Raw genomic sequence first — 24,886 nt, 5'->3', positions numbered from 1 at the left:
GGGGTGAGCGGATTCCAGGGCCAGCCCAGCCCCAGGCAGTGAGGGATGCTCAAAGCCGGGTCCAGGGTCACCGAGCTCCATGGCCAGCCCAGCCCCAGGCACAGCCGGGATCTCGGAGCCGGGTCCCAAGCTGGGGAATGACAAAACAGCAATACTGTGAGTGCTCAGCTGCCTCAGCCTGGCCCTGCTGCAGGTCAGAGCTCCCAGGCTCCATTCCTGCTCCTCAGCAGCCTCACAGGGAAGTTTTGTCCAACTCCTAACCCAAACCTGCTCCCTTCCAGCTGCAAATCTGTTGTCTTACATATCAAGAGTTCTATTATCGTTATAGTGCAAGGATTCTATATCACCAGAGTTTCCTACCTCCTTGATGTTTCTTGTAGGCAGCTCCTCTAAGCACTGACCATTCCTGCTCCTTGCAGCAGCCATCTGACTCTAGTTCCCACCAATCCACTCTTTTATAACACCGTTCTTATTGGCTACAGGTGTGGCCTGTTAACATCAGGCCTGCTCCTAATCTTCAGTAATTGCTTCAGCTGCAACTCTTTAGGGGATAAGATTACATGCTATACCACCTTCATTTACCCATCCTGTATCCCCCTACACAAACCACTCCCCTTGTCAGAAGAAAGCAGAAGCAAAAGCCCAAGCACACCACAAACCTTTGCCAGGACAGCAGAGACCCGCTGAGCCTCTCCAGATGGATGGCTCCAGGGGGCTCCTACAATTCCATATCCCCTTCTTTAGGACCTGCCCATCCTGCTGCCCATGACAGGACCTGTCCCTAGCACCCCGTGTCCCAGGCTGGCCTCCCAGTCCCTGCTGGAAGGAATTCTGCTTCCAGCATCCTGTGGGGACCAGGCTGGGAATGCTCATTCCTGCACTCTCTCTGCCAAGCCTCAGCTGTCCCTCCTGAAAGGAACATTCTTTAATTAATATTAATTCTCTGCATCGTGTCAGACCTTCTCCAGTTTTTCTGCTCCCTCCTGGAGCACCTTCCCTGCCCATCCCAGGCCCACAGTGAGGAGATTCTGCAGGCAGAGCTGCTGGGTGTTCCCGAGTGCTGGTGTGGCCCTAATGGATTGGTGACACTCTTACAGTCATGGGTATTTCAGGAGGAAGGAAAAGGCTACTGCATGTTCATACATTCTTGTTGTATTATTTAAGAGAAGCCATTTGAGAGCACAGGAGAAGCAGTGTCTGCTCCCAAAAGGAGGGAAAATAATGGAGGGGAATATTTGCAAAAAGCTCAGTTAAGTAAATATTTTATGCCAAATAATGTTATGGCTTTTGAATGATGCATGCAGGAGAGTTGAAAGGAGGTGAGGCACGGAGCACGTGGTGAGTGTGGAGGTGTCGGGGAGGGAAGAACACAGTGCCTGCTTAGGCAGGGCCTCTCACCCTGCAGGGCTGTGCCACTGGCAGGAACTGCACGGGAGCAGGGCACAGAACGGGCACAGAACGGGCACAGAACGGGCAGAGGCACTGCCCCGGCCCAGGAGGAAGAGGCAGGCAGGGAGAGCAGGAGGAAGGGCAGCCAGGGGGAGGAGAGCAGGGCCAGGGGCTGTCTGGGCAGAGGGATTCTCCTCCCGGCAGGAGCAGGGCGAGCAGCTGGCACGGGGGAAGCACTGAGAGGAGTAAAACACCACGAAGTGTAATAAGAAATGGAGTTAATCAATGGGCTCTGCAGCTGGGATCAATGGGAGGCAGACACAGCCATCAGCTGGGGAAGCTGAGCAGAGCCGGGGGGAGCGGTCGATGCCGGGATAACCAAGTGCAGAGGGAGGGTCCAGGGGAGAGCAGAGCCGGGCTGCAGCCACAAGACTGACCCTGCTCTGTTGCACAGGGCTCAGACCCCAGCGAGGAGCAGGAGGAGCAGCCCTGGCAATCACCACGAGCATTCAGCAGCAGTGAGCAGGGAATGGGACCCGACCCCCTCATCATCACCCAGGGACGGTCCCTGGCTGCAGAGAGGAGACAGAGTCTTCCTCCCTGTTCTCTTGCTTTTGTGTCTCTCCTCACCCTGAGTGCTGGCCAGCTCACTCCCCAAGGAGCCCAGCATGGAGAGGGCATGGAGCGGGGATGGAGCCTGTGTCCGGAGCAGCAGGAGGGCCAGGAACACCTCCAGGGATCAGGGGTGATATCACACCCCAATGGGAGAAAGGATCCCCCCTTTATCCCCTCTCCATCCCCTCTCCATCCCTGCTCCATCCCGGTTCCATCCCGGTTCCATCCCAGTTTCATCCCGGCTCCATCCCCTCTCCATCCCGGTTCCATCCCGGTTCCGCCGCTCCCGGGACTCTCGGGCCTCTCCCGCCCCCGCCGCGGCCCCTCAGCGCCCCCTGCTGGTCCGGCTCGGCCACGCTGGGGGCTCGGGGATCACCCCGGGGTCCCTCCCAGATCCCTCCCGGTTCCCCCCGGTCCCTCCCGGGTCTCTCCGAGCCCCCCGGCCCGCAGCAGGTTCCTCGGCGAGTGCCGCGGGCGCTGCCCGAGCCTTCACTGCAGGGGCTGAGGGTAAGGGGCCATTTCGGGCGTCATTTCGGGGCTCATTTCGGGGGTCTCTTCAGTCACCCCCACGCTGCAGAGCGAGCCCAGCCCCGCGGACACCCCACAGCTCCCACATGGGCACCAAGGCAGCGCTCAGGGGTAGCAGTCAAACTCCTGCCTGGGGGTACCGGCAGCCAGCTCCTGCCCGAAGAGCCCCCACAGCACTCAAAGCTTCCTTTCCCACCTCCTTCCTCTTCTCCAGCCCTTCCAAACAGCTTGGCCGGAGCACCTTCCTCCCTCCATCTGCTTCAGGGCCCGGGCCAAGTCCAGGGCTGCTCCCGGTTCCATCCAACCCCCTGGCAGTGCTGCCCTGCTCCTCGGTGCACACCCATCACACCACGCACCTGCCCAGGTGCATCCCATCCCCAACAGCTCCACAGACCCCCAGAGTCACCCCAGAGCCCCACAGCCCTGCTCCTGGGGCAGCTTTAGGCCATAGCAGAGGTTTTAGTGACACTGATCCTTAGCTGATCCCTCCTTGGTGCTCAGCAGCCGCTTGCCCCAGCACTGCCCGTGCATCCATGTGCCATAGGGAGCTGCAGGTTTGCCCTGGGGTGCTCAGCACATCACACCTTCCAAAGGCTGGAAACAGGCTGGGACACCGAGCAGGACAGTTCCACTGGGCTCGTGTTCTCTGTTTTTAGCCCTTTCATCAACCTTCACAGAGCTAACTGGTACACCAGTGCAGGACGGCCAGTGCCAGCCCCAGCAGGGACAGGGCTGGCAGCTTGTGGTGCCCCGGGAGCTCCCTGCCTGCTCTCAGCACGTTTCCAAGGATGCAGGATTGGTGCTCCAAAGGATGCTGAGCAGGGCCCAGAGCAGCCAGGGCCCCCTGGGCACATCCACACACGGAACCAGAGCCTGGGGCGTTGTTAGTGCAAAATCAGCCCTTTAGCTCGCAGTGTCCCCAGGCAGGGTGGCCAAAGGTGATGTTCTTTATCTGTGCTTCGTGCTCCTCAGATACCGATATCAAGATGTGCCGTGAAACACTCCTGACATCCAATATTCCTCAGAGACTGGAGCAGTGCTTCCCCTCTCTCATCCCTCCCCTCCCGGAGGAGCCGATGGACACGATACCTTATCAGCACCTTCCCGCGCTGTTAGCAGCACCACAGGGACTGCTGACCCTCCTCAGAACAGCACAGAGAATATTTAGGGCTTTCCCTGAGCTTGGCAAGCGATAACATCTTTATCATGAGCCCTTTAAACCCTCGGTGCTGCCAGGAAGCTCTGTCCTCTCTGAAGGACAATATCGAACCCAGGGCAGCGCGCGCAGATAAAAAACTGTTCCTTGAGCAAACATCAGTGCTGGGCTGGCAGAGAAGGTGCTGGGCTGAGGGAGTGGAGTGTGGGGTGGCAGACACCAGTGCTGGGTGTCTGCCAGTGCTAGCAGGAGGGCTGGCTCAGGGCTGGGGGCTCAGGGCAGGACCCACCCCAGCATTTCCACTGCAAATGCCCAGGGCTGCACTCCCAGCTGGTGTCAGCCCTGAGGTCCCTGCTGGGATCCCCTGGACCTCTCTCAGTGTCCTTGCAGGATTGTCCCATGTCACACTGGAGAAACACCCACTCTGGAAGAGACCCCAAAGCCCCCTGACAGATCAGTCCAGGTGGGAATACTTGAGATGCTCAGGACTACCAAAAGGCTGTCATTCCATCCAGGAGGAACAAACCCATGTGCCTAAGACTCATATACTCAACTCAGTTTTAGGGAGAAACATCAAAGAATGATCCCAGGCAGGGTGGGGAAAACCAGGTGGAGACAGCTCTGCTTGGTGAGGAGAAGGTGGCAGGCACTTAGGAAGCAAAGCACCGAGGAATAAATCTGCAACCTGAGCAGAGGAAGATCAGCAAAGACATAAAGGTTGTGAGTTCAGAGCCCAGGGAACCAAGGCAACCTCTGTTACATAACTCTCCAAAAGCCTTAAACTCAGTTTTTCTGAGAAACGAGTCGTCAGCAATGATTAAACTGCAGAGAAGCCATAAACCAGCAGAGATTGATACGATGGGATGCTGATACAGCGAAGCTCAGCAGTGCACGAGAGGATGAGGGTCACCCGTGGGGAGCAGTGGAGCACAGAGGGACACGGGGGCTTCAGAGCTGGGCTCACCCTCAGGAGCATCTCCGGGGCTTGGTGCACGGTCAGGATCCAAGGAACAGCCTCCCTGTCCAGTGAGCAGCTCAACAAAGCCACACTGGAAAACCCTGGGTAAAAAACCCTGGGTAAATCCAAGCCCCTCCCTGAGCCCCTGAGCCTCATCTCAGGGTGGACAAGGTGTCCTAGGGTGAGTTTCCTTCTGAGGCTGAGCTGCTGAGCACAGAGCAGGGCACTGAGGGCCAGGAATGGGGACAGGACACCACGGTGGGCTGAGATCCCAAACTCCCACCACACCAGGAACCTCCCTGCTCACACACACCACAACAGCACTGAGGGAAGGTGCAGATTTGCTGTTTGACCCAGAAAGAACTTTAAGATAATCTACTGCAGAAAAACAAGAGACACTTGTCCTGAAAGCAACTGCTGGCTGAAGCCACACACCCGATCAGCAAAGGCAAGATTAGATAAGGACCGAACTTAGTCCCACCGTGCAGGTATTAATGCGAGCTCTCCGGACACCTGCGCAGCTCCAGCTCAAGGCAATGAAGATGCTCCTGTCCCTGGGGCTGCTCTTTGCTGCCCTGTCCCTGGGGAGCTGCATGCCCCTGCAGCAAACTGCGTCCAACCGCAGCAAGCTGCTCCTGGTGTCCTTCGATGGCTTCCGCTGGAACTACGACCAGGACGTGGACACCCCCAACCTGGACGCCATGGCTGCAGAGGGGGTGAAGGCCAAGTACATGACCCCTGCCTTCGTCACCCTCACCAGCCCCTGCCACTTCACGCTGCTGACCGGTGAGTGCCCGGCATGGGAGCCGCAGGGGCCGGGCAAGGGCAGGGGCAGGGAAGGACAGAGGGCAGGAGGGACCCAGAACATCCAGAAGCACACAGAGCTTCAGAGCAGACCAGGCAAGACATGCAGAAGTGGTAGATTTAAACTAGACACAAAGAAATTCTTCCCCGTGAGGGTGGTGAGGCACAGATTTCCCCATCCCTGGAAATGTCCAAGGCCAGGCTAACAGGGCTTGCAGTCAGCCTGGTCCGGTGGAAGGTGTCCCTGCCCGTGGCACAGAGGTGGAATGGGATGGTTTTTGAGGTCCCTCTCAACTCAAACCCCTCTGGGATTCCATGAACTGAACCTGTACTTATCAAAGGTAAATAGCACCAGGCCAACTCGATAGCCTCCTTTGATAAGATAAATTATTTTTTAAACAAGGGAGATGCTCCAAAATTTAATCTTTCTGGACTTCAGTAGTGCATTTGATACAGTGCCACATGGGAAATCATTAGTTAAGATGGAGAAGATGAAGATTAGTACAAAATCTGTAATGTGGGCAAGTGAGAAGCTACGGGAGGAGGACAGAGTGGATGCTGAGAGGAGATTGTCAAGCTGGAGGGAGGGCACCAGGGGAATTCCTGAAGAATCGATTTTGGAGCCAATCTTATTTAAGATTTTAATTAATAACCTTGGCATAAAAGAGTGGAGCGTGCTAATGAAATCTGCTGATGGGCAAAAGCAGGGAGGCAGCGTCAATATGAGGGAGGATGGGGATAGCTTGCAGAAGGGACTCTTCGGGACCAGAATAATAAAAATAGCACAAAATGTGAGAGTCAAAGTGCATCTCTCCCTTCCAATGGAAACTTCTGCTCACCGACCTCGCAGACTGTGAGCAACAGTGAAAGTGAAACACCTTGGGATTAGGTACACCCAGATAACAGTGAAACATGGGATTAGAGACACTGAGGTAACAGTGAAACACCATGGGATTAGATACACCCAGATGACAGTGACACATTATGGGATTAGATACACCCAGATAACAGTGTAACATGGGATCAGATACACCCAGATAGCAGTGAAACACCATGGGATTAGATACACCGGGATAACAGTGAAACATGGGGTTAGATATACTGGGATAACTGTGAAACATGGGATTAGACAGACCCAGATGACAGTGACACACCATGGGATTAGATACACCGGGATAACAGTGTAATATGGGATTAGAGACACTGAGATAACAGTGAAACACTTTGGGATTAGATACACCGGGATAACAGTGAAACATGGGATTAGACAGACCCAGATGACAGTGACACACCATGGGATTAGATACACCGGGATAACAGTGAAACATGGGATTAGATACACCGGGATAACAGTGAAACACCTTGGGATTAGGTACACCCAGATAACAGGAACCTGCCCATGCCCAGAGGGCAGCAATAGCTGCAGAGGGTGCCAATACCTGGCTGGGCCCAGGCGAGACCCACCAGGCATCAACCAACCCACAGGGGAAGCAGTACTCCCCCAGCATCTCCCTGCCTGCCCCAGGACCCCACCTGGTAGAGGGCAAGGGTAGGAAGAGGCCAAAGGTCCCCCCTGCCCTACACCCAGCACAGCCTGGCTCACCCCTGCTCCCATCTCTCCCACAGGGCGGTACCTGGAGAACCACGGCGTGATCCACAACATGTGGTTCGACACCAAAACTGGCGTGAAACTGCCCTACTACACCACACAAGGCATAAGCAGCTGGTGGGACAACGGCAGCCTGCCCATCTGGATCACTGCCCAGAGACAGGCAAGTGTGGCACCTCCTCACACACGCAGACCCTGCACAGACCCACCCAACCTGCCATCCCCCAGGAAAAGCTACAGGCAAGCCACGATCCCAGGTGGCCGTGAGATCCCAGCCTCCCTGTGAACGTCAGGCTAATTAGACCAGCAAAAAACTGAAATCCCCAGACTCTGGCAGGAATAATTATGATCATTCTGCTAAAAATAGCAAAAAATAATAGATGCATTTCAGCTTTATTAAGACATTAATAAAGCAGGTTATCCTGCTCCTGTTTAAAGAAGCCTCAGCCAGTTCCTCAGGGAGCACCCTGAGCCTGGGAGCCCCACACAGCCTGAGGCACATCCAGGGTGGTGGCAGCCATAGGGAGGTACAGCAAGCCCTGCAGGCTTCCCTCTAGCTTTGAGGCAGGACATGAAACCCAGCCCAAGACCTTTGGCTCCTCGACTTCAATAAAACACACCTTAATGTCGTGATGGTCAAGAGGCAGAGGGCCCATGCAAGGTGCAAATGGGTCACTGGTTCCAAAGTTTTATCTGGTGTTAAAACACAGTGAAGGAGCCAGGTGCAAGGGCAGCGCTTTCAATTAATCACTTTTAAATGGCAATGAGCAAGACAACCTCATTAGAGGCAGAGGTAGGCATTGGGGACTGAATGAACTAATCGTGTTAGGAGGTGGCTGCACTGACAGATGGAAGGATGCTGCCGAGAGAGTTCAGGTGAGTTTATGGAATGTCTCCACTCACAGGGTTTGAAGACAGGCTCCATCCACTTCCCTGGAACCAAGGCGAAATACCAAAAGGAAGAAGTGTACAAGAAGTTGGTGGAACCTGCGTTGTTCAACTACAGCAACGAGACCAACTGGAGGCAGAGCATCGACACCGTCATGGAGTGGTTCACTGTGGACAACCTGGACTTCATCACACTCTACTTCGGGGAGCCAGACTCCTCAGGACACAAGTATGGCCCTGAATCCACACAGAGGAAAAACATGATCAAGCAGGTGGACAGAACCGTGGGTTACTTGAGGCAGCGCATCCAGGAGAGCGGCCTGGAGTCCAACCTGAACCTCATCATCACGTCCGACCACGGCATGGAGACCGTGGTGAAAACCGACGAGATCTACCTCCGCAACGTCACCAACTTCACCTTCAAGGACCTCAACTTCGAGCTCCTCGATTATGGACCAAGTGGGCTCCTGGTGCCCAAGGAAGGGAAATTGGAGCAAGTGTACTCAGCCCTGAAAAACGCCCACCCAAAGCTGCACGTTTACAAGAAGGAAGAGTTTCCCAAGAGGTTCCACTACGCCAACCATTCCCGGATCACCCCACTTGTGCTGTACAGCGACCCAGGCTATGTGATCCATGGGGTAAGGTGTATGCTCAGACACATCCTACTGTCCTTTGGGATGTGCCTCTCACTCCTCCCCTCCCACAGCACCCACCCAGCTTTAGGCCCTTGTGCTAACTGGTCTCCATACATAGAGATATCAATTCCAGCTCTTTGTGTAATAATCTTCTCTGTTGTTGAGAAGAAAAAGTATCCAGAAACCTCAGAGTAGGAGTTGCATGAATGCAGAATATTCACTGCAGGATCCTCTCCTAGCCTGACTGAAGGGGAGGCCCAGCATCAAGGCCAGCAGGCAGCTTCCCATTGGACGCTCCTCAGTACAACAAAATTTGGCTGTGCCGACGCTTAGGGAGGGAACCTGCAGGATGTAATTGGTTGAGACTGGTGGCTGGAGGCACCTCCAGCTTAACACCAACAGATCAGCTCCCAAAACTGAAAGGAACCGACCACACCATCAAACCCTGGAGCTGCAGAATGCGGTGCAGGAGGTGGGAGAGGTGGGGCATGTGTGGGGGGCAGCGGGCCTGGGGCGCTCAAGTTCCTGCTCTCCCCTGCAGAGGTACAAGGTGCAGTTCAACAAAGGAGAGCACGGCTTTGACAACGAGGCAATGAACATGAAAACCATCTTCCGTGCCGTGGGGCCGGCCTTCAAGAAGGGGCTGGAGGTGGAGCCCTTCGAAAGCGTCAATGTCTACGCCCTCCTCTGCGAGCTGCTGGGCATCACCCCCGAGCCCCACGACGGCTCCCTGGAGGCCACCAAGCCCATGCTGAGGGAACCCACGGATGGTGACGGTGGCAACGGCAATGGCAACGGCAATGGCAATGGTGACGGCAACGGCAATGGCGACGGCAACGGCAATGGTGACGGCAATGGCGATGGCAATGGTGATGGCAATGGCAATGGTGACGGTAATGGCAACGGTGATGGCAACGGTAATGGCAATGGTGACGGCAATGGCAATGGTGATGGCAACGACAATGGCAATGGCGACGGCAATGGCAATAACAATGGCAGCAATGGTGAGCAGCGGGTGTCATGGGGGGCACTGGGAGGGCAGCAGGCACCGGCAGTGACAGTGGGCACCGGGAACAGCAACAGGAACCAGAAGTGGCAATGGGCACCGGGGGGCGGTAATGGGCACCGGGAGTGGCACCGGGAGCGGCACTGGGGGCGGCAATGGGCACCGAGAGCGGCACCGGGAGCAGCACCGGGCACCGGGCGCGCTCCTCTCCGCCGGGATTCCCGCGGGAACAGCGACACCTGGCGGCCGCCGCCACCCCCAGCGGCTCCGGGGCACCGGGCCGTGTCACCCCATCCCCGCCGCTCGGTAACCGGGCAGGGCTCACCGTGGCACCGGGGCGGAGCTGCTCCCGGCCGGGCGGAGGGAGGCGCGGAAGGGGCGGCAGGAGGTGACGGTCACCCGTTACCGGTGGGCACCGGCCCCGGGGCAGGGCTGGCACTCACCGCCCTCTCGGCACGGCAGGTTCGGGTGCTCTCCATCCCGCCGAGAAGCTGCCGCTGCTGCTGGGCCTCGCTGCGGTTCTGGGATGCTGGGGAGGAGTTTTCTGACCGCCACCAGGTAACCGACCCAAGGACCCCCAGGATGGGGGCAAACACCCCAGCAAACCGTGCCCCGGTTGGGTGTGGAACCCCCGGGTTCCCCCGGTCTGTGGAGCCCCCCGAAACCGCTCCCTGCAGGGCACAGCAGGGGCTTTGCACCTCACACGGGACTCTGAGTTTTCCTGCCCCAGATCAGCATTGGCACTGCCCGGGGCATGGGCTGGGCTGAGGAGAAGGGTGGGCACCCTCCTGGACCCTGCCATTGTCCCCTGCCCTGTCCTCTGACCTCTGCGTGCAGCCAGGTGTGGACCATGAGCAAGGGAGGGTGAATCCTCCGCTGTTTGTGGAATCCTCGGCTGTTCGTGGCTCTGCTCGTGGCTGCCAGACCACAGTTGGTCCCTTTCCCTCACAGCGCAAATTCACCCAGAGAACCACAGAACGAGTAACTCCAGATCAATTCCCTGGCACGAGGCGCCTCCAGCCGACTCCTGCAGGCTGCAGAGACCTGGAATGAGCACCAGCAGCGCCGTGCTCTGCTATCCTGGCAGCCCCCGAGCTCCAGGCAACTCTGCCAGAACTCGTGGGAAGGACAAGGCTCACAAAGACAACCAGTCCCAGGCTCGGGAACGGGACAGAATTCCCAAATCATCTCCAAATTCCTGACCCACGCTCCTCCAGCATGCCTGAGGCCCCGAGCAGATGCCTCTCCCGGGCTTTGGGGGACACTGGGATGCTCTGCTGGGGGATGCACCGATCCAGCCTGGCACAGTCACCGCATGTGCGCATCCCCCCAAATGCGGGGGGCACAGCAGCTCCAGGGTGGGTTTGGAGCAGGGACAGCCGGTACTTAATGAGTGTCCACGCTAATTAAATCTGTTCTAAGTGAGCTGGAGCCTCCCCTGAAAGGCGCCAGGCCCCACCCGGGGTGGAGCCGCTGAGCCTGGACCTGCCCAGGACACAGAGAGGTTCTGTTTGTCCCTGCTGGCCACATGCAGGGCTGGCACCGGCACCCAAAGCCTCGGGAGGGTCCCAAAGTCACTCAGCATTTCCAGCTCCAGGAGCCCTGGGTGTGCTCAGCACCATCCTGCCTGTCCTTCTGTGCCTTGTGCCTGTGGCCAAAACTGGAAATGTCCCCCGTGCCCCCCCGAGCAGCAAAGCTGCAGGCAGGATGGGCCTGGCTGCACTGCTCCATGGCAGAACTGCTGAGACCTGCCCTGAGTGCAGCTCCAGAGGGGCATTGATGTATTTTGGAGACAGGGAACGTGGCAGTGCCAGGGTCAGGACCCCCAGCTCACAGCACACAGCTCTGTGACTCCTCTGAGCCAGGGGCTGGCAGGAGTTGTGCCAGGCTCCTGGTGGTGCCAGGCTCCTGGTTGTGCCAGTCCTGGTTGTGCCAGGCTCCCAGGAGCTCACCCCAGCAAGGCTGAGGCAAAGCCCCTGTACAAACCCAAAGCTCCCTGTGCAGGAAGCAGCCCAGGGCCCTCCAGCCAGGCTGGGGTTTTGGGGACAGGGAGCAAGACCCCCCCATCCAGCAGCCCCCCTCCAGCCCTGCCAGCGTGGCACTCCAGCACCCCCAGAGCCCTCCCAGATGCTGTGGTGCCTTTCCCCAGCCCTGTGCCTCAGCTCAGGGGCTCGATAAACATCTGTTGCCATAGAGACTCGCTCGCTGCATCGGCTTCACCCAACGAGATGAAACAAGAGCCGCACCCTCAGAAAAACAGGAAGAAAATGTTTGGCTTGAAACGGTGCTGGGGTGGGGGTCAGGGCAGCGGCAGCAGCAGGGAGGCTCCGAAAGGGGAGCGTGGCCAGCGCTGTGCACGCCGTGCAGAGTGGGATTAACGATAAGGGTGTGCACAGAAACCTTCCCAGCTCTGCTGCTGGTGACCTTGGGCTGCCCCTGCAGCTCAGCACTGCCAGGGCAGGGGCAGCCAGCTCTGCTGGTACCCTGGGGATCCTGGCAGAGCCTGCAGGGCTCAGAACCCGCTGGTGCCAGACTCTGACCGTCCTCGTGCCCAGCACGTACAGAGCAGGATCACAAACACATGGAATGGTTGGAACGGACCTTAAAGCCCATCCAGTGCCACCCCTGCCATGGCAGGGACACCTCCTGCTGTCCCAGGGTGTTCCCATCCCCATCCAGCCTGGCCTTGGGCACTGCCAGGGATCCAGGGGCAGCCACAGCTGCTCTGGGCACCTGTGCCAGGGCCTGCCCGCCCTCTCAGTTAAGAATTTCCTCCGAACATTTAACCTAAATCTCTCCTCTCTGAAGTTTAAAACCACTTCCCTGTCCTATCACTCTCTGCCCATTTAAAATGCCACTCTCCCTCTTTTCTATAAACCTTTGAGTACTGAGAAGCTGCAGTGCTCATAGGGCTGGTCCCAGTCTGCTCCCCAGACCCACACAGGGAACATGGAGTTTGTGGTGACCCAACCTCCTGACACAAATCCCCGTCTGAGAGCTGATCCTCCCTCAGCTGGGAGCAGGGACTGAGCTCCTGACTCAACCAGCCCTGGGATTCTGAGCACACCGGGGGGGATCCCCCTCCCTGGCCCCATCCTGTTCCTTCATCCCCTCGTACCCATCTCCCACTGCCTCCTGCCCTGCCGGTGTCCCGGTGTCCTAGTGTCCAATGTCCCGGTGTGCCGGTATGGCGGTGTCCCGGTGTCCCAATGTCCCGGTGTCCCGGTGCAGTACCGGCAGCCGGCGGCCGAGGGCTCCCGAGCCGCGCTCAGGCCCCCGAGCTCCCGGCCCGGGCGGGGGAAGCGGCTCACGGTAACAGCCCGGCCTGGAGCATCCCCCCGAACCCGCGGCGCCTCCAGCCGCTGCCCCGGGGCCATCCAGAGCCGGGATCCGCTCCTCGGGCCGAGGGACAAAGCCCGGGAACACCCGCGGCTGCCGCCGGGCCCGGGGGGACCCCAGCACCGCCGCACCACAGGGATGCTCCAAGGGATGTTCTAAGGGATGCCCCAGGGGATGCCCCAAGGATGCTCCAAGGGATGCCCCAAGGATGCTCCAAGGGATGTTCTAAGGGATGCTCCAGGGGATGCCCCAAGGATGCTCCAAGGGATGCTCCAAGGGATGCTCCAAGGATGCTCCAGGGGATGCCCCGGAGACCCATGGCACTCACTGGAACCTCACCATCCCCTCCTGGCCCTGATATGTGCCCCGGGCTGAGGGATGTGTTATAAATGATCGACTGTATCTTACAGACGCTTCCATGTCCCAGGCCAGACAGGTGAGAGGATCCTCCCCGCTCTGGGTGCAGTTTTATCCCCACAGACACACCGAACCTAAACCAGCCCCTGCTCCCCAGCCCGGGAGCCATCTCCAGCTCACCTCTCCAAGGAAACCCCAAACTGTCGCATTTTGCCTGTCCTGGAGCCTCTCCCAGCCCTTCCCGCAGCTCCTCACACCTCGTGCATGGGCAATGTGGGACATTTTCAGCCAACGTTTCGCGGTGACAAAGGCCAAAGCCCCGCCTGGCCATGCCCGGACGCGGCCGCTGCCGCATCCCCGCATCCCCTCCCGCCCTGCCATCCCCAATAATTCATTCCCCAGCGCCCCCCTGCCCGGGCCGGGGCTCACGCAGCAGGGAGAGCCCCGCTGTGTATTGCATCCCAATTTGCCATGCATTTCCACACCATTTGCTTCCTTTTCTTTTTCCTGCACTGGGAAGCCGCTCGCTGCCCAGGGGTCCCGGCCGCTCCGGGATGGGAACAGAACAACAAACATACAAGGACACGTATTTATTTATGGCACACGGTGTGTGGGGACGTTGCTCCTCCCAAAATGCTGTTCTGGGGGCAGCACAGGCCCCTCTGACCCCCGCACAGGGCCACAGGACCCACACACCACGCGGGGCCCAGCCACCCCATCCTGGCAGCTGCACAGCTCCATAGCCGGCTGCAGTACCCAAATGAGATGCAGATCTCTGTGCTTTGATTGGCTGAGGCCTTGGGAAAAACAGCCACCATTTGCCCACAACAAACATGGCCATCATGGCCCGGCTGCTCCCTGGGCTGGGCCCGGCCTCACCCTCTGGGCTCAGGGACATCCCAGACACCCCATCACCGCTGCCACGGGGGTCCCGGGGCTGGAGGAACGGGGCACCCCTGCAATGCACCTGATTGGGGGGTCCAGCCCAAATCCAGAGGTCAGGGAGCCTTGGGAACCCCCCAGACCTTGACCTGCACCCACCAGGCCAGGGCTCCCTGCTCCACAGGGCCCCAGAAAGCAGCCGTGTCCCTCACCCAGCCTGGCAGGATGGGCAGGGCACAGAGCCCACAGCAGCCCAGGGTGACCTGAACTCATTCCCAGTAAACCCCAGTTTAAACATTTTTCCAGTCTGGGAGCAGCACATCCCTTTCCCCTCATCCCCATGCCTTTCTTCAACACCAAACCCCCTCTTGAGCCTGCCAGCCCCTGCTACAGACACAACACAGGACCCACGGCATTCCTGGGATGCCTGGCCTGCTTGGGAACAGCTACAAAATCAGGGTCCGTCAGGTTAGCTCAGGGGTCTGACTCTCATTTTAAGATGATGACGGTTTTCATGGTGATTGGTGAATTTATTGGCCCAATGTCACTTTGCCTGGTGGGAGCATGGGCCAAGTTATTCATTCAGTGGGTGTTCCTGAGTTTCCCCAGAAAGGTGAAGTCCCTGTTGGGGATGGGAAACTCTGAATTCATGGAAAAGGCACTTTCTCGCAGGTGGAGCCACAGCCCCAGCAGCAAGGGGGTATCTCATCCCACCCCAGGCAGCAGCCCCAGCGGGGGCAGCCCCAGCAGCAGCTCAGACCAGCAGTGCCCAGGGAAGCTCCAGGGCTGGGATGGCCTCCTCTGGCTGGCCAAGAGGGAACAGGACATGCCAGGAGCCCTGGGGTACCCCACTCTGCCAGGGGTAAGAGGCTCAGAGCCCACAGCAGCCCAGGGACTGCCCAGGAGCAGTTTTTAATAAAGCCCTGGGAGGAGAAAGGAGATTTCCAGCCCAGGGAGCAGCACAGTCCTTCCCAGGCTCAGCAGTGTGCCATGGGGGCTGAGCAGCATCAGGGATCAGTCAGAGTCCCCACGAGGGACCAGGGACAATGCTGATGGCACAGCCCCACAAACGCTGTGGTTCCTAAAGGGACACAAATCCCAAGGGCTGCTCCCAGTCCTGAGCCCCAGCCCATCAGGCTGGACGGAGCCTCTCCACTCACCCAGCCTCCCCTTCCTGGCCCCGGGAAGGCAGAGAACAGCGACCCTATAGCCCTGCATCCTCCTGGGGAGCACAGGAACAGCAGCACCGAGGGGCGGCTGGGAGAGGAGCTCAGCCAGCATCGCCCGAATCAGGGCTCGTCTCTCAGAGCCGAATCCCCGCAGCCAGGGGAGCCCCAGGGCTCCTCATCCTCATCCCTCGGGCTGCCCCACACCGCCGGGATGGGCACGGCCCAGGCACACGGCGAGGGGAGGTCACACCGAGCTTCTAAACCTCAGAGGTGCCGCACACAAAGAGCCGAGCTGGCACAAGGTAAATGAACTCGAACAAAAAGTGCGGCGCTGTTACAATTCCGTGTCACCTTCGGCTAAAAAAACGCTCCTACAGCTCTTCCCATCAGCGACCGACCGCGGTAATTGTCAAAGGAAACAATGAAAGGTGACAGCGCCCGAGCCAGGAGAGCCCCTGGCATGGACCCGGCACCCAGGCCCGTCCACACCCCGCGGTGCCCGGGTCGGTCCAGTCTCACATTGCCTCTACAGAGGGTCCCCGTGGTGACATCCCCCCGCGGCGGGGACAGCCCAAGGCACCCGCTGCCGCTCCGAATGACCCAGCATCGCTAAACCCGGCACGGCTACACCCGGCACAGCTAACCCGGTATCCCTAAACCCGGCTCCGCTAACCCGGCATCGCTTACCGGAGACGGCAGTGCCCGGGGTGCGGGCGAGGCCCCTCGCAGGACACCCCATGGCCCGTCCGGCTCCTGCTCAGTCCCTGCGCGCCGCGGGCACCCAGGCTCCGGGGCGACGGCAATTCATATCCCCGCACGGTTAACGGCAGGCTCCGGGCCCGCGGAGCACAACTCCCTGAGGTGCTGACTCATCTTCTTCCATGCCTGTAAAGCACCATATTTCATCCTTCCACGCCCACAGCGCACAACCGCCGTGCAGCGGCTCCCACACGCCTCGGTGCGTGCGGTGCCGGCGCGCTCGGTGCCGCCGCACCCCCGGTAACGCGGCTCGGGAGGGACCGTGGGCCGGGCGGGACCGAGCTGCGAGCGGCACCGCGCGAGGGTCACGGCCGCCCGCCCCCTGGGAAAGCTTTTATTCTATTATAATCAACTATTTTAGGACTAAAACGTGCCGGTGCTGCTGCCGCCCGCTCGGCCCGGCGGGGACCGGCGCTGGCTGCCCCAGCCACGGGCGCTTTGTGCCCAGGAGGGACCTTGGGCGGGGGACTCGGAGCAGGAGCCCCTCGCGGGTCGGACGGGCGGATCCCCCCGCGGGGCCGGCCGGGGAAGCCCCTGCGCCCCTCGGGCAAACAAAGCCCCGGGCCGGGCCACCCCATTGTCCCCGCTCCGGCCGGGCAGCGGCCGCCCCCGCGCGGGAGGAAGAGGAGGGGTCGCACGCAGACAATGCCTCCCCCCACCCCCCACGCCGGATCGCCCCGCCCCCCGCTCCCCATTGGCCGGCGGGGAATTTGGGGACCCCCCGCCCGCCCCTCCGCCGTATTGTGCCGGGGGGCGCGCGTGGATCTGGGGGGGTCGGAGCGCGCGCGGCCGCCGTCGGGGGCGCGCCCGGGGGCTCCCCTTGTGTGTGAGTGCGCGGGGGCGTGCGCGGGGCCGGGGCCATGGAGGAGCTGAGCAGCGTGGGAGAGCAGGTCTTCGCCGCCGAGTGCATCCTCAGCAAGCGGCTCCGCAAGGTGGGACCCGCCGCCCGCAGCCCCGCTGTCCCCGCGCCCCCGCCGGCAGCCGCTAACGCCCCTCTCCCGTCTCTCTCCGCAGGGCAAGCTGGAGTACCTGGTCAAGTGGCGAGGCTGGTCCTCCAAGTGAGCGGGGCGGTGCGGGGCGCGGGGCGCGGTGCGGGGCCGCGCGGATCGCGGAACCATGCGGTGCGGGGCGCGGGGACCGCCCGCCCGGCCGCTTTTGTTTGGGTCGTGCCGCTCCTTTTGTTTACAAATAAGCGCGGCCGCGGCCGGGCCCTCCCCGCCACCGCGTGGGGCTCCGCTCGCCCCCCCCGGGCCGGTGCAGCCCCCCGGAACCGCCGCACCCCCCCGGCCGTGGCGGCCCCGCCGCCGCTCTGTGCAACCGGAGCTCCCCCGGGATGCGCGGGGCTCGCCTCGCCCCGCCGCGGCGTGGCCGCCCCTTCCCGATCTCCCTCCCCCGGCCCCTCTCCCTGCCCGCCCCCCGGCTGTGCCGGCCCCCGGTTCCGCCGTGCCCCGGCCCGTGCCAGGCCCGGGTTAGCCCGGAGCGGCCGGGGGGGTCCGGCCCCTGCTCTCACCGCTCCGTGTCCTCTGTTGCAGGCACAACAGCTGGGAGCCCGAGGAGAACATCCTGGACCCCCGGCTGCTGCTGGCTTTCCAAAAGAAGTGAGCAAACTCTAAATGTTTCTAAGCAAACTGTAAAGTCAATTAACTTCTAATTGGCTGCACGTGTGGTGGGAGCCGTTGGAAACAACAGCCCGGAGCTGGCGGGGCCCTTTGTGGCCAGGCCCTTTTGTTTGTCCCCGGAGTCACGGTCGGTCCAGGTCTACCTAGAGCGGCTGTGCCCTGGCCGGGCAGACCCCGAGGGTTCGGGGTGCACCCGGGGAATGGGGCAGAGCCTGGCACGGACCGGGGGCTCCCTGTCCCCATCCAGGGCTCAGGGACCTTGGCTGTGCCTGGGGGGTGGCTGCAGACCCCTGGGGGGAGATGGTGCTTGGGAGGCATTAAAGGGAACTTGTGGAGGGTGAGGCTCTGGGAGAGTGAGGGAAACTGTGGAAACTCCACAATATCTGGGAGAAAATCATAGAGAATGTTTGGATTAGGAAGGATCTTAAAGCTCTTCCTGATCCACCCCATCACTTCCACTATCCCAGGCTGCTCCAAGTCCTGTCCAACCTGGCCTTAGACATTACCATGGATGGGGCAGCCACAGCTTCTTTGGGCAGCCTGTGCCAGGGCCTCAGCACCCTCACAGGGAAGAATTTCTTCTTAATCCCCCATGTAACCCTGCCCTCAGTCAGCTGGAAGCCATTCCCTGTTCCTGTCACTCCAGGCCCTTGTCCAAAGGCCCTCTCCAGCTCTCTTGGAGCCTCTTTAAGTACTGGAAGATGCTCTGAAGTCTCCCTAGAGCCTTCTCCAGGCTGCACCACCTGGATGGCAGAACAGGGTGGTGTCTGTGCTCGTGCCTGGAGCAGGCTGAGAACAGCAATGGTTCCAGAGCCCTGCACCCCAGAATCACCCACGGGGCAGAGGGGGAGCCAGCTGGCCATGGCAGACACAGTGCTGCCAAGTACTTTGACATAATAATAATAAAAACCATTAAAGTTTATGATAGGATTCAATTATAACTGGTTTGTGGATCAGTTTTATTCAAGAACAGGATCTGGTGTTGAGAGCAGACAGGATGGTGTTCAATCAGCTGGATGTGTTACATCTGAGCACCATCCCATTTAAACAAAGCAAGGCTTAGCAGGGCTGGGGGCAGATCCTTCCCTCTGCCTGATCCCTTTGTGGCAGAAGAACAGCAAATCTCACCCAGAGCTGGGAAAGGCACAGGTTTAGGATGGGTGGCACCACATGGTCCATCGCTGAGTGCTGGGTGCCCACAGGGAGGCTCTCTGGTCACTACCTGGCTGCCTCAGCTCCCCCAGATGATTTTTCTCCCCCATAACCATTGTCCTTGATCCTTGTTTCCTCAGGGAGCACGAGAAGGAGGTGCAGAATCGCAAGAGAGGCAAGCGGCCCCGGGGCAGGCCCAGGAAGAACATGGTGAGTTCCAGCCATGGTGGGACAGCTCTGCGGGGCTCTGCCCTTGGAGGGCACTGGGGTTTGGGGCTGGCCTCGAGCACACAGCCCATCCCATCAGCTGATGGATCCCTGAAGATCAGGGAGATACACGGATAGAGAACCTGGCCACCCTGGAGGGTTTGTAGTGCCCACAACCATTCCTTGGTTGTTGCTGTTATCTCTCTCCGTCTCTGCTGCTTTGCAGGAACCAGAGATGCCTACGAAATCCAAGTCAAGCAGCTCCTCTTCCTCCACGTCCTCCTCTTCCTCCTCTTCCGAGGAAGAGGATGAGAGTGATCTGGAAGCAAAGAGAGGTCCCCGCAGCAGAGAGACGCACCCGGTGCCACAGAAGAAAGCTCAGATCCTGGTGGCCAAGCCCGACATGAAAGACGCTTCCAGGAAGAAGCGCGGCAGGAAACCTCTTCCCCCAGAGCAGAAAGCAGCCCGAAGGACTGTGAACCTGACAAAGGTGCTGAAAACGTCCCGGAAGGAGGCGGGGGGCAGTGCCAAGCTGGTGGGGAAGCTGCAGCCCCAGCACAGCACGCAGGGCTCAGGCCTGGCCATGCTGAAGGACCCGCCGGGCGCCCTGGCTGGGCTCAGCTCGGGGGGCTCCTCAGGGGAGAACCTGCCCAGCATGATGAAGAGCGGCTCGGCGAGCCCCAGCCAGGCCATCAGCTGGCAGAGCTCCATCGTGCACTACATGAACAGGATGTCCCAGAGCCAGGGTGCGGCCGAGAGCTCGGCCCTGGGCAGGCTGGCGCTCAAGGCACAGGCAGCCAGCAAGGGGAGCTTAGGGCTGGACTTGAAAATGAGGAGCCAGAAGGGCTCTGGGGAGCTGGGGCTGAACGCACAGGGACCCAAAACTGCAAAGGCTTCCGGCAGCAGCGCCGCAGGGGACCAGAAATCGGGGTTTGCTGCTGGAGGGCAGGTGCTGCCCAACGGCAGCAAGGCACCATCGAGCTCATCTGGGGCCAGCAGCCAGGCAGCCTCCAGCCAGGAGCTGAACCTGCAGGCTCTGAACCTGCAGAGCGTCAGGAACGGGCCCAGCACGGCCAGCGGGAGCAGCGTGCCCCGGCACCTCTGCGGCTCCCTGGCCAAGGGCGCTGCTGGCACCGCCCCTGCGGGTGCCAAGGGCGCGGGCACTGCCAAGGGTGGCGCGGCAGGGCCCGGGCTGAACGCTGCCAGTGCCGCTGCGCTGCCAGGGGCGGACGGAGGCAAGAGCAAGAAGCAGACACAGCGGGCAGGTGACAGGGACTCGGCCAAAGGGGGCTCGGCGGGCGCTCCTGAGGCGCACGCGGCCCCCGAGAGCCGCAAAGGCCCCGCGCTGTCCGAGGCCAGCAGCGGCGAGGACACCAGCTCCGACTCGGACCGCGATTCAGCCTCCCTCCCGGGCGTGGCTCAGAACATGTCTGTGTCCATCCAGACCAGCCAGGACTGGAAACCCACGCGCAGTCTGATCGAGCACGTCTTCGTCACCGATGTCACCGCCAACCTGATCACAGTGACGGTCAAGGAGTCCCCCACCAGCGTCGGGTTTTTCAACCTGCGGCAGTACTGAGCCCCGGAGCCTGAGAGGAGGGAGAGCGCCCTTCAGCCTCGCCCTCACCTTTGCCCAGCTCTTCCATCAGGTGTTTTTATTCCAAGTGAACACGGAGCCCTCGTGAGACCTGCTGGACCTCGTGCCTGGAAAGGCTGGACCAGTAACGCAGTGAAACCCACTCCAAACTGCCAGCAGCGCCTGGATTTCCTCCCTGGCTTCTCTCCATCCTCTTCTGGAGCTGTGCCCCATGTGGGGTGGTCGATGCCATGCCCTGGGAGCGGGGCACGGGTGCTGCTGGGGTGCCAGGCCGGCCAGTTTCGAGCCAGGCTTCACTGCCTGCAGGTCTCTGCTTTGAGGCAGCAGATCCAAGGGCTGCAGCTCACTGACCACAGGGTGTGGAGCTGCCATGAACACTCCTACACCTGGGAGAGTCTCTCCTGGGCCTCCCGTGGGTCTGTCTGTGAGCCATGGGGAACTGCAAGTCAATCCAAATGAGGCAGCTGCTGCTCCCAGCCCTCGGGGCTGTGGGGGGCAGCTGCATTCGGGGGTTTTTCAGGGTACACTCAGCCCAGCCACCCCCCTGGGCGAGGTCATTTCCAATGATGGGAAACCCACAGCAGTTCTGTTGGGGTTTCCAGCTGATAGGGAAATATTGTTTACATTTTTTCTTAAGGATTTTTTTTTTTTCATGAGGGAGGGAAATAACCCCAGTCTAAGATAGGTGAAGTCCTGGATGCCACTAACAGAACAGGTGGCAGAGGTGCTTTTTTTGGAGGGTGTTTCCTTTCTGATGGAGGAAAGTCCTGCCTTGAGAGCCAGCAGGATCCACCAGCTTCTCTGCAGTGACTTGGCTTCCAGAAGAACATGAATTTCTGGGCAGCCCAGGGAGCCCCCACACCCCTCCTGTGCCTCATCCTGGCATTGCCAGCATCTCCACCTCCTGCTCAGCAGGTTCCAGGCGCTCACAGGGATGGAGCTGGGGAATAGTTTTTAAGACTTGCAGAACGTGTGAACCCTTCCAGCAGCAGGTGGGTTGGTGCTGGGGCTGCCAGGACACCCAGGACTGCTGCTCCCTGGGTTAGACTCACCCTGATCGTCCGTGGTTTTCCCCAGAATGCTCAGAAGCTGCTCAAGGCCACCTGCATAGGTGGTGTGGAGTGGTGGGAAGGGAGAGGAGAGGGAGAAGGGCTGAGGCCAGTGCGTACCTCAGGCTGCTGTTCACCTGAGCACCATTCACCTTCCCCTGGCCATCCCACAGCTGGGGTGCTCCTTTGGGCTTGTATTGGCACCCAGTGATGGCTTTCCCGCTGCAGTGTTTTCCCTGCTGCAGATTTCTCCTAGAAGCCAAAATTAGCAGCAGTTCAGGCAGAGTTTAGTAGCATTCGAGGTCATTTTTGTTCTGTTGATGCCGAGTCCTTTTCTCAGAGGCGATGAACAGCTGGAGCTGCCCCTTCCCTGCACGGTTCTGATGTCCCTCCCCTGAGCAGCAGGTCACTGCTTTGGAGGTCCCCAGGTGGCAGAGGTGGCACCAGGGCAGGATTTCCCTTTGCCCCAGGCAGGGACACTCCCAGGAGTGTGGGTGCATGCACCAAACTGGGGGTGCAGGTGCTGGTGACCCCCTGAGGCAGCAGCCCCCATGGTCATGGGGTCATTCTCAGGTGATGCCAAAATGTCACAATCTGTGCAGTTTCCCTTGTGCTGTAACCTTGCCAAACGAGCCCCAGGGCAGCACTGGCCTGTGCCAGCAGCCAGCAGTGCCCTGGGCAGGGTGTGTGCTGTGCCAGGGGTGCCAGTGCTTTGGGAGAAGAACCAAGGGCTCTGGGAGCATGGGGTGACGCTCTCAGCCACACACCAAACGTTTGCTGCCTGGTGTTTGTGAATCCAAACTGATAACAATGTGCCTTTGGACCGTCCTTATCTCAGCCTTGGCTGTGGCACCGGTCCCACCACAGGTTTGTGCCTATGCAAAGCAGGGTGGTCACAGGGTCTTGGGGACACGGTGACACTGTGGGGACAGTGTCCTGGTCCCCTGGGGGACACCAGCTGTGCAGAGCCCTGCTGAGCAATGCCCTGAGGGGAAGCTGGCCGGGCAGGGATGCTCCTGCCTGCAGCAAGAGGATGTGTGGGTTGGTTTCTCCAAGGGGAGAAAATGGTCTGAGGATGCTCCAAGGAGGGGCCAGGCCCCAAGGGCAGGGCAGGAGCTGGGCTGTGACAGCAGGGGAGGTGCTGGCTGCCTGCACAGCAGCTCTGGGCTGGCTGCTCCCTCCAGAGCCCTGTCCCAGCTCCCAGGGTTCGTCCCTGCAGGGCCTGGCTCCTGCCTGGCAGAGGGACACGTGTCCACAGCAGGCAGCCCCTCCATCACCCACCATGTCCCCTCTAGCAGCACAGGACTCTGCTCTCACCACTTGCTATTGTGCCTTTTGCTCACCAGCTGGTTCAATTCCAAAGGTCTGACGATGGTGAAAATGATAATCCAGGATTTTACATTTCTTCCCCAGCCCCTTTCTCACTTGCTGTTCTGGGGTCTTGGCTCTCCCAGCAGCTGGGGGGGCTGAGTGCACAGTTCCCACTGGCGTTTGTTTCCCAAAGACACATCCTGTGATGAATTTACTGGAATCTTTGTGGACAGGGGTTGGAAGACCCCTGGTTGGTGCAGACCCTGGTTATGTGCCGTTAGGATTCAACTTCTACCTTTTCTTATTCCTTTTTTTTTTGAGTTTGCTGCTATGGGTTGGCATGTTCAGCCGGGTGTCAGACAGGCAATTAAAGGTTTGTCACTTGTCATTTTCTAAGGGGTTTCCGATGTGGAAATCCTGCGGTATTTGTATAGTGAAAGGATATTTTCCCCAGGCGTAATCTGGTTAAGCATCCTTGTTGTTTTCCATTGGACTGGAAGAGGTGGCCGATTCAGCCATCATCCTGAGAAACTGAGTCTATTTTTATATATATATTTTGTACCAAAAAAATCCCAGGAGTACACGGAGGGATGGAGATAGTTTGGGGGTTTGGTTCGTGTTGAGTTTCTGAGCTGTGTGTGATGGGCTCCAGAGCCAGGAGAAAGGTTTTACTGACAGAAATTTGAGATAGGTGAAAACAAACAATTGTTCTTGTAACTTGTGCCAGTCAGTGCTCTGATTTGTACGTTTTAATTAAAGAGAGAGCCAAATCGCTCCTGTATGACACTTATGATTGCTTTAAACCGCAGCTGTTTGTTTGCTTTTATTTTCTGAGAACAAAAGTCGGGGATGTTGTTGCCCTGGGAAAGCATGAGTGCTGTGGGAGCAGGAGCAGCTCCCCACGCAGCACCCCGGTCCCTCCCAGCCCCTCGCCCACGTTCTCTGAGCAGTTTTCCAGTGTTCCTGGACACTAACGCTAGCGTAGCCCCCAGCTCTAGGCTGCTTTTAATTTATTTGCAGGAAAACACTAGGAAATGGTTACGTCGGGTGGGGGGTTTTCTATGACTTTTCCACACTTCTTTTCTAGCATATCAATAAATATTTTTTTAAACTTTTCAGCCTCGTGTGGTCACTGCTTCGGGAGCGCTCCCGTTCCCCTCCGTACCCCCGGCACCGCCCGGGGCCGGCCTCGCTCCGGGGCTCCGTGTGCCAGACCCGGGCTGGGGATGTGAGAGGCTGGGACCGGAGCGAGGAACCGGAGTGGGGGAACGGCACCGGGGGAACGGCACCGGGGGGACGGCACCGCGTTCCCTGCGGGCTCCGTGCCGGCCGCAGCCCCTCCCGGCCGGGATCCGCTGCGCCTGGAGCTGCCCCGAGAGCCCCGTGAGCGGAGCTCAGGTGAGCGCCTGCACCTGCGGGACCGGGACAGGCACCGGGGCAGGGGCCGGGACAGGGACCGGGGCCGGGCCGGCCTGCGGAGGGCGCTGCGCGGCCGCGGAAGGGCGCGGGCGGCCCCGGGCGCTGCCGTCGGTGCCGCCGTCGGGCGGGAGCCCCCGGGCCGGCCCCAGGCGCAGCCCCGCGGCCCGTGTGAACGGGCCCCCCCGGCGGCCGGCGGAGAAAGGCGCCATTGTGCGGCCCTTCCTCCCGCTCCGGCCGGCGCTGGCAGCTCCCGCGGCGCGGGGTCCGCGCCCCACCCGCCCGAGCAGAAAAAGGAGGTTAATGAGGACACGGCTTCAAAAAGCCACGAAGCCCCCCGCCCCCGCCCGGGCCGCGCTCGCACAAAGGCCGGGCCCGACGGGCAGGGGCCGCCGCCGCCCGAGCCGTCGGAAGGGCGGAGCGCCGCGGGCCGGCCCAGCG

General features: G+C 60.0%; 3 protein-coding genes and 1 long non-coding RNA gene across 11 annotated transcripts in view; 3 read left to right on the top strand and 1 right to left on the bottom strand.

The window, feature by feature from the left end:
* RBFOX3 (RNA binding fox-1 homolog 3) overlaps nucleotides 1-17,406 on the bottom strand; it is a 121,412-nt gene extending 104,006 nt beyond the window's left edge. For 4 of the 8 annotated variants that reach the window (XM_074554961.1, XM_074554966.1, XM_074554967.1 and 1 more), the window contains exon 1: nucleotides 16,023-16,365. Coding sequence is in view for 4 of the 8 variants with exons in the window: in XM_074554965.1 (XP_074411066.1) it covers nucleotides 17,124-17,212 (89 nt within the window). In the remaining 4 variants the exon portion in view is untranslated. Of the gene's footprint in view, nucleotides 1-16,022; nucleotides 16,366-17,123 lie in introns of those variants that run through there. The other 4 variants (XM_074554965.1, XM_074554959.1, XM_074554958.1 and 1 more) reach the window with 4 other exon arrangements.
* ENPP7 (ectonucleotide pyrophosphatase/phosphodiesterase 7) lies at nucleotides 5,005-9,453 on the top strand (the record flags this gene model as incomplete). The annotated part of the gene is made up of 4 exons (XM_005497073.2): nucleotides 5,005-5,432; nucleotides 7,077-7,222; nucleotides 7,965-8,585; nucleotides 9,124-9,453. Coding segments are annotated over exons 1-4 (1,389 nt in total), but the record flags the coding sequence as incomplete, so codon positions are not given.
* On the top strand, nucleotides 9,481-11,328 carry LOC141731202 (uncharacterized). The gene is made up of 3 exons (XR_012583171.1): nucleotides 9,481-9,586; nucleotides 10,051-10,146; nucleotides 10,540-11,328. It is a non-coding gene; the product is annotated as an uncharacterized LOC141731202 (long non-coding RNA).
* On the top strand, nucleotides 16,464-24,111 carry CBX2 (chromobox 2). The gene is made up of 5 exons (XM_074554957.1): nucleotides 16,464-17,026; nucleotides 17,109-17,152; nucleotides 17,627-17,692; nucleotides 19,006-19,075; nucleotides 19,299-24,111. The coding sequence occupies exons 1-5, from the start codon at nucleotides 16,955-16,957 to the stop codon at nucleotides 20,649-20,651; spliced, it is 1,605 nt and encodes a 534-aa protein (XP_074411058.1). The 5' UTR covers nucleotides 16,464-16,954; the 3' UTR covers nucleotides 20,652-24,111.
* The last annotated feature ends 775 nt before the right edge of the window (nucleotides 24,112-24,886 follow it).

The sequence above is a fragment of the Zonotrichia albicollis genome, chromosome 19 (assembly GCF_047830755.1).
Source record: "Zonotrichia albicollis isolate bZonAlb1 chromosome 19, bZonAlb1.hap1, whole genome shotgun sequence".
Lineage (NCBI taxonomy): Eukaryota > Metazoa > Chordata > Aves > Passeriformes > Passerellidae > Zonotrichia > Zonotrichia albicollis.
Note: the sequence above shows the minus strand (reverse complement) of the source record. Positions and strands in the feature narration are given on the sequence as shown.

Bases quoted from the DNA above. Each gene is read 5' to 3' on its own strand.
- CBX2 (XM_074554957.1), top strand. From the start codon at position 16,955: ATGGAGGAGCTGAGCAGCGTGGGAGAGCAGGTCTTCGCCGCCGAGTGC. The intron at 17,153-17,626 runs GTGAGCGGGGCG...CCTCTGTTGCAG, and splicing joins TGGCGAGGCTGGTCCTCCAA to GCACAACAGCTGGGAGCCCG. The intron at 17,693-19,005 runs GTGAGCAAACTC...TTGTTTCCTCAG, and splicing joins CTGCTGGCTTTCCAAAAGAA to GGAGCACGAGAAGGAGGTGC.